Source organism: Aspergillus welwitschiae, assembly GCF_003344945.1.
Source record: "Aspergillus welwitschiae strain CBS 139.54b unplaced genomic scaffold BDQ94scaffold_1, whole genome shotgun sequence".
Classification (NCBI taxonomy): Eukaryota; Fungi; Ascomycota; class Eurotiomycetes; order Eurotiales; family Aspergillaceae; genus Aspergillus; species Aspergillus welwitschiae.
Window position 1 is genome coordinate 1,325,786 of NW_020798695.1, and position 7,670 is coordinate 1,333,455.

The 7,670-nt window shown below is 51.4% G+C and overlaps 1 protein-coding gene across 1 annotated transcript; it reads left to right on the forward strand.

The window, feature by feature from the left end:
• Positions 1 to 3,766: 3,766 nt before the first annotated feature.
• On the forward strand, positions 3,767 to 7,446 carry BDQ94DRAFT_5785 (uncharacterized protein). The gene is made up of 4 exons (XM_026776093.1): positions 3,767 to 4,270; positions 4,319 to 6,205; positions 6,297 to 7,030; positions 7,082 to 7,446. The coding sequence occupies exons 1-4, from the start codon at positions 3,808 to 3,810 to the stop codon at positions 7,337 to 7,339; spliced, it is 3,342 nt and encodes a 1,113-aa protein (XP_026632490.1). The 5' UTR covers positions 3,767 to 3,807; the 3' UTR covers positions 7,340 to 7,446.
• The last annotated feature ends 224 nt before the right edge of the window (positions 7,447 to 7,670 follow it).

Below are 7,670 nucleotides of genomic sequence, written 5' to 3' on the forward strand. Positions count from 1 at the left end.
TCCAGCCCGAGCTTTTGCAACATAACATGAGCGGCATTCCGGCCGTCGAGGTATCCCTTGGGCATGGCAGGGCAGAGAACTTCGTAGCGTTGACGGAATTCCGAAAATGACAGCCGATTGGGGAACCCCGTGCGTGCAATTCGTATTCCTTCGAGCACACCGTTGCAACGTAGTTGATCGAGGACCAGGGGTGCGTTGAACATCTTCGGGCGCTTTTTGTGGTTGGGTATAATACAGCGCACAAAGTGAGGATGCGTTGAGTTCAGCTGATTCATGAGGCTAGATAGTTGTTCCTTATGTCTTTGCGCAACGGTGCGGAAGAGACCCTTCTTCACGCGACTCTTAGGGTAGTCGCTGTCATCGTCGGCGTCGCCGCAGTCGGAGAACAGAGTCGCGACATGCTTTTCACCTGACCTTGCAAGCAGTCGCGTTATGTTATCGTTCAGTGGGTCCTTATTCTTCTCGAGCCAGCCCTCTGTGCCATACTCTACCTCAGCAGCGTAGTGCGTCAGAACGAATCCCTGGCTTAGGCGAGAAGCACGATACTTCGGTGATTTCCGATCCCAGAGCGAGTGCAGCTTCTCAGTAAAAGATTTGTCTGTAGCCTTTGGCATAACAGAATCTTCATCTAGACACGAAAAGATACCAATAGGATTGGTCAACTCGATTAGGTCAATTGTTGGTTGCAAGTCCTTTCCGAAGTCAATGAATTGCCACTCAATTTGCTCTCGTGCGTATTCCTCCTGTTCTAAGACGAACATATGGTGGTTGAAGAACTGCTGCAGCTTCTCGTTGGTATAGTTGATGCACAGCTGTTCGAAGCTGTTGTTCTTGAAAATCTCGAAACCCGCAATATCGAGGACTCCAATGAAGAAGCTGTCATCGCCAGCGACAGTGCTGCGGTCCAGCTGGTTGTTGATTCTGTCGACAAGATTGCTAAATCCTCGTTCATAGATACCCTTGGCGAGAGCATCGAGTGCTAGTCGAACCTGTTCTGGCGTTTGAACCTTTTCCACCCACTCGCGGCCTGCTTTGACCTTAGGATGCAGCAGTCCTTTGACGAATAGCTCAGGTTCTATACCTAGCAAGTGGCAAGCCCTCTCTACACTGTTCAGGGAGTCGGGGCCAAGTGCAGCTTGATCGGCTCGTAGGCTTTCCTTGACGATGGTGATATTTCCCAGATGAAGGACTGCTGCGATAGTGCGCAAGATGCACATCTGGTCTTCCTCGGAAAAGTCCATGACATGGAAAGCCTCAATCAACATTTTCCATTCGTCCTCATCAGAGACCCCAGCAATGGTGTCGTTACCATCACGAGTATAGGCGAAATCCTCAATCTGCAAGTCGGACAAAAGGAGAGCCTCCCTAAGCTTTCGGTCTGCTCCCCGTAATAACTGGTAGAAGATATGGTAGTTTCTTTCATGCGAATTAGGTTTCACAACACGAGACTTCTCCAGTAGATACCAATCGATCGAAGCACCCGATATCTGGCCGGCCCGGGTGAACTCAATACGAATGAACTTGCCAAAGCGGGAAGAGTTGTTGTTCCTGACGGTCTGGGCATTTCCAAACGCCTCCAGAATGGGGTTTGCCCTCAGTATCTGTTGGGACAGGGCGGACAATTGCTTAGTGCCAGATCGAGCGTAAGGGGTGTCGGTTGTCGCAACAGCTGCAAGGTATTGTATAACCTTCTTGGTGTTCTCGGTTTTACCTGCACCTGACTCTCCTCTTTAGGGTCGAATTAGTGTCCTGAATCTGTGATTGGCCTTTCAGAAGACTTACGTCACGAGAATGCTTTGGTTCTCTCCTTCTTCGACCAGATTTCGAAAGGCCTCATCAGCCATAGCAAAGATGTGGGGACGGCTCTCTTCTCTGTTACGACCCTTGTACATCTTCACATACTCGTTTGTGTAGATTGGCAATGGGCAGTATGGGTTCACAGTAACGAGGAAAAGTCCAGAGTACGTCTGTGACCGGCAAGGATTAGCTCCGAATGTCTATCAATTGGTCCGTATATCGGTACACTTACATAGATGAGATCGGCTTGATATCGGGTGTGCAGATTGTGAACCACTGAGGCTTCATTTAGATGCGTGAGTTCAGCCATATCATCTGCTTTATCAAACTTCGCCGGGTTCACTTTGTCGACTTGGTCAGCGTCGACCTCCCTTTGCTGTGTTTATCCGTAAGCCCTTCTAGCTCAGTCTCCGATGCCTTTGGGTGATTATACCTCTCCATTGTCGGTCTGAACTAACATCCGGCCACCTTCTTGCTCTTCGAGAACAAGCCCACGCACGAACGCCTTTTCGGTATCGCGGAGCCAGACATACTTGTTTCCGGAGAAGTCATTGTCGCCCTCTTGTCCCCGGATCTGATCCGCACCCCTGCGTAGCTCCTCCGACTTGATGAATTCGGGCGCAAACGTTCCCGATGAAACATCATTCCTTATTGAGCTCGACCTCGGCCGATGCGTTGTCCGTGCCACCAACGGTGATGGCGACTGTGAGATGGAAGCAGAGTTTCGAAAATGGCCCCGGGCCTCTTCGAATTTACTGGGGGACGTAACAACGGCCGACTTGGGGCGAATACCTCTTGTCTGCTGAGTTGGGGAGGGAGTCGGTGACGGCGATGCGCGGCTGAAAGGGTTGGCCCGCTTAGGGGAGCCATTTAACTGTGATGGAAGCATATCTTCGTTAAGGTCAATGGATCATTATTCAGTGAGAAGGTCGTAATCATAACAAATATCTATGAAAGTAATGGAGACTCAAGCAATGAGCCCTCGGATGATGTTGCAACGAAGCATCCAGGCCAACTGAAGTGGCCACGGGAAAGAGGAACGATTCAAGGACAAGGGAAGAAGAAGATAAGGGAAGTTGGGCAGATGTATATTAAATGAAGCTGCAGCATACCAAGCAGCGGGAGGTGCAGAATGACAGTCACCCACTGACCACCTGCTCCCTCTGGGGCCCCTTCGGGTTCCGCTGTTTGTTTACATCCGCCGTTCCTCAGGCTGCGGGCGCCGATCATGCGCTAGTCCGGATCGGTCGTGCACCCGTCACGTGGAGACCCGCGGCACCAAACTCGATCTTTTCCGGGTTGGTCGGTCGTTTCCCCGTTTTGCTTGTCGCTTCACGTTCTTGTGCTCCTTCTGTTCGATCTCCTGCTGCTTTCAACATCCTCACGTCGCGTTCGCATCTTCGCTCTCCGTTGCTATCTGCTCAGCAGGTGCAGAGCTGCCTTAACTGCATATTTTCACCAACGCGCCCGACCTCATGTATAGCAGAGTGTTGCGGTTACTGATTCTATCTATTTCGTTCTAGTCTTATGACTTTGACTTGATTTCTGCTCATTCTAGCTTGAAACGATGTGGGATGCCTAAGCACTCGCTTTAGATGTGACGAGCTAGCGTTTTTTACTTACTATACGCAGACATTTTACTCACCTTGAAAGCGCGCACGCGGTCGCTCTTCCCCAACCATGTCTAATTATCCACCGACACCGTCATTTGTGGGACCAAATTATACACCTCAGTGGCCTCCATCAGATCCGTCTTCCTCTACCGCTATGCCATCCTTGTTTCCTCCTAATCTTGGCTTTGGCCAAAACCCATCGCCCATCCCTCAACACGCGCAGGATGGTACTACCCGTGCGTTTGACTATAACCCCGACAGCTACAACGCAAACACACGTCTACCGGGATTAGGGGTCCCGAGCGCCGCTGGTCCCTTAGTACCGCCGCCTCCATTCACTTTCATGCCGCCTTTCCCTTCAACTCAGTTTCCTCACCCTCCCTTTCCACCATTACAGATGCCACCGCTACGATACCCCTCGATTCCTGTACCTCCGGTTCACGGTTATGAACCAGTTCGTCATGCAACTAGCGACTACCACATGAATAACTCTATCCCTACTCCGCCGGGTCCTCAGCCTGCTGCTGCTGCTGTCAACTCCGAGTCTGATCCCGACCGAGAGGAAGGTGAACTCACAGATCGTGAAGAATCTTCGTCGACGCAGCCAAGACCACATAAAGCGAACTTGGGACAGCAGTCAGGACATAGCTTCGATACTCAGATGGCTCGAGCTATGGACGGTAACAACGATTTCATGGAAAGCGATCGGACAATGAAACCGAATGGAACTGGTACTCATGGCAGACATAACTCTCACTTGTCAGCGATGGCCACCGAAGGCTCAGCGCCAGGCTACCCTGAGCTGGAAAGAGGCGGGGCTTCACCAGAAACTCGCCTATCGTCCCGAAGCAGTGGATCACGTATGTTACTTCCACATTATACATAGTCCGGTTACTGAGTTCCTGCAGCCTATAATCCTGCTCCTCCAAGCTCTACTGAACCCCCGGTTCAGGACACCGCACCGGGACCAGAATTGCCAGCTCCTTCAATCCCACAATATGAAGCGGCCCCCGATAAAGGAGTGAGCAGCACAGCTTCAACTGAACCACAGTCAATACCCAGCGGCGGTAGGTCATTGGCACAGCTTCGCGTCCAGGCACAGGGGGCACTTCTGAGCTTGGCGCCTCACAACATTCGATATGCCGAGTTTGTCGGGGAAGGCATCAACCCGGTTATCCTTCGTCAACTCTATGAAGAAGTTGGAATAAAGATTGCCACTCCCGTACAGGACGTCTCAACACCTTCCGCATCCAGTGCAACTTCCTTGGAATCCGACCGTTCGTCGACTAGCCAGTCTGGGGAGCCAGAGCAAGGAAGCCACTCGATCATTAAGTTAGTTGCAGATCAAAGTTCGGCATCGCAATCTAAAGCTTCAGATTTGCCATCGGATACTACGAAACCCATGGAGCGAAAAGAGGTTATTGCTCGTATGCTTGCCGCAAAGGCTGCAAAGGGTGCTGGGGCGCCTGGACAGGTTCAAACGCCGGCGGCCAAGGAAAGTAGTGCGTCCGAAGATTCGGCTCTGCCGGATGCTGAAAAGAATGCGATAATCCCCTCTCAGGACGGCCAAATAAAGGAAAAGGAGACTCGTGTTAAGGAGAAGAACAAGGCTCAGACTGAACTGGCTAGGCAGCGGATTGAGCTGCTCAAGAAGCAGGGCTTAATGAGGAACGGTCAAAAATCGCAGTCGGATTCCGTGCCTCCAGAGAAACCTCAACCATTGATCAATTCCGGTACTGAATTATCTTCAACTTCGACACCGATGCCAATACAACATCCATTGCCAGAACGTCCTCCCGATCCTGAGCCTAATGTTTCAGCCCGTATACCTGGTCTCTTCATGACGGAACAAGAGCCCGAAACTGTACAAACTCCTTCAATTTCCGCTACTCAGGGTGCTACTGATGCGGTGTCACAATCCCGTCTTAATCAGCGCAAACGCCCTCGAGCATCTGATTTCGACGAACCGGTTCCGATTCCTAAAAAGACGTTCAACAATGGTGCTAGTCATGCCTATCCTGAGACCCAGAGGCTCATTATTGATATTAGCGATGATGACGAGTTCTACGGTGATGACGAGCATGACAACATGGATTTGGACCCGCCAGCCGGAAAGGACGTGCATGATGTGGAGGGCTTGCTGCGGACATACACCCCATCTGTTGACATCCTCCCTCAACGGCCGGCAACTGCCTCTAGTCTGGGGTTTTCTAACTCGGCTACACCACAGAGCCTGAGGAACAATGATCAGGAGCATCAGGAGCATCTTCGAAAGAAAGATCTGGAGATCAAAGCCATGCACAAGCGAATCGCGGAACTAGAAGAGCGAAAGAAAGCAAAGCTGGCGGCCAGCCGTACACAATCACCTCGACCATCAGACGTGCCGGAATCTTCACCTCCTGCGAACAAAATTTCAGCTGACGACGTGAGTAAAGCATCGAACCTCACTGCGGAAGCTGAGCCGGAGAACAAGTCTCCTGCCAACTTGGATCTTACCCAAGTGGAGAGTCTCAAAGTCAAACTGCTGCGCAAACAGGAAATCGAAATCGGTATTCCTGCGCTAGATGCCGAGATACATAAGTCCGAGGCGAAACTAGCTGAGGTCAACGAGGAAGAAAGCAGGCTAGTGTCCGAAATCACAAAAGGGCGGGAAGGCCGGCAGCAGCTCTTGGATGAGTTGAACAATCTCAAGCTTGAGCTTAATGGGTTGACCTTGGATGATGTGGAGGCTGCGATACGTCGCGCACAGGATAAGGAAGACAAGGAAGCCAAGGAACCTACGCCTGAGGTTGAAGGTATGGCCATCAAGACTACTCATCAGAATTTTCTACCTCAGTCATTTCCTTTGATTGTATTCAACTGACATGTTTCGTCTATGCTGCTTAGCCGCAGACCAGCCAAATTCTCCCGAGAACGAGTATGCAACTTCTGAGCCCACGCACGCCGGTTTGCCCATCGACAAAGAAATGGAGGATGAGGAGCCGCTCCGTCAATCCGTCGTATCTGAAGAAGTTCCTGAACCTGATTCCGGCAACGGGTCCAGCATCGTGCCTGACTCCAAGGTGATGGATGACGTTAGCGAGTCTTCTGGAGAGGTATCCAGTTCTGATTCCACGGGTTCGGCAATGGATGAGTCTAGCGACAGCTCTAGTGATGAGTCTGCCGACGAAGAGATGCTTCCAGCTCATACACCCGCTCCGGAGACGAACACCCCTGGGGAGTCAGGCGGACCCGCTGAAGATGGGCAACCGGAGCCAATTGAGGCAGCGGCAGGTCTTCAGCATGATCTTCCCGAGCGCCCGCGAACCCTAGATGCGGAGCCACAGGCGGAGCTACAACCTGAGTCGACTGCCGATGAGCAAGTCGCCGAGAACCTAGGCCAGGCCTCTCGTGAATCTTCCGTCTCAGATGCGTACGAGCCTCCTGAGCCAGAAGAAACAGCTAGCCCTGCAGATTCCAGCTATTCCCCACCGTTCAGCCCTGCATCTCCCGATCCTGTTGACCCCCTTGAGGTCTCCACGGCAGATGAGACGAGACAGGCTGACGAGCCACTAACGAGAAAGGTCCAGGAATGGGATACCCAACAACCAAGTGCTTATGCTCAGGTTGGCATTCTGGATGTGCGGTGCACCTCAATTCCGCCTAAGGTGTGATGCTGACAGAAGATCTAGAATCCACGGGTACCAGAGCAGTCCGAACCAAAATTCTCACCTTATGTTAGTCCGCTGAAGAATTTCAAGGCTTATCGCTACCACCCAAACTTCACTGAGAATGTTTCGGGTGGCTATCGTTCTCTAACATATAGCCACAATATCGACCCTATGAGATATCTCTGTCCATTTGAATCTTCAGGGGGAGTATGCAATGACCGATCGTGTGAATTCCAACACTTTCGTGATATGACTCTCAGCGGTGCGTCGACAGTCTGAACCATCATTTGCAACAATTTCCCACATGACTATTGGCCATTGATTCCCCGGACCTTTCTTCATCTGTCGTGCCTCCCTTCAGTCTTGCGCCTTCATTCCCTTTCTCGTTGAGCGTTTCATTAGATGTCTCCTAGTCATTTGTTATTCCTTTCGCTGTGCGGATGCTGACACCCAGGCTCGTTAACCGCCACAGATGACAAGATCCTCGTCCAGATGGGATCTCTTCGAGAAGGCAAGACACCCGAAGAAAAGGATGAATACATTGCTGGGCTGAAACAAATCATCAACGACATGCGACGCGACAAGGTGAAAGATTTTAACACAGTGGCCA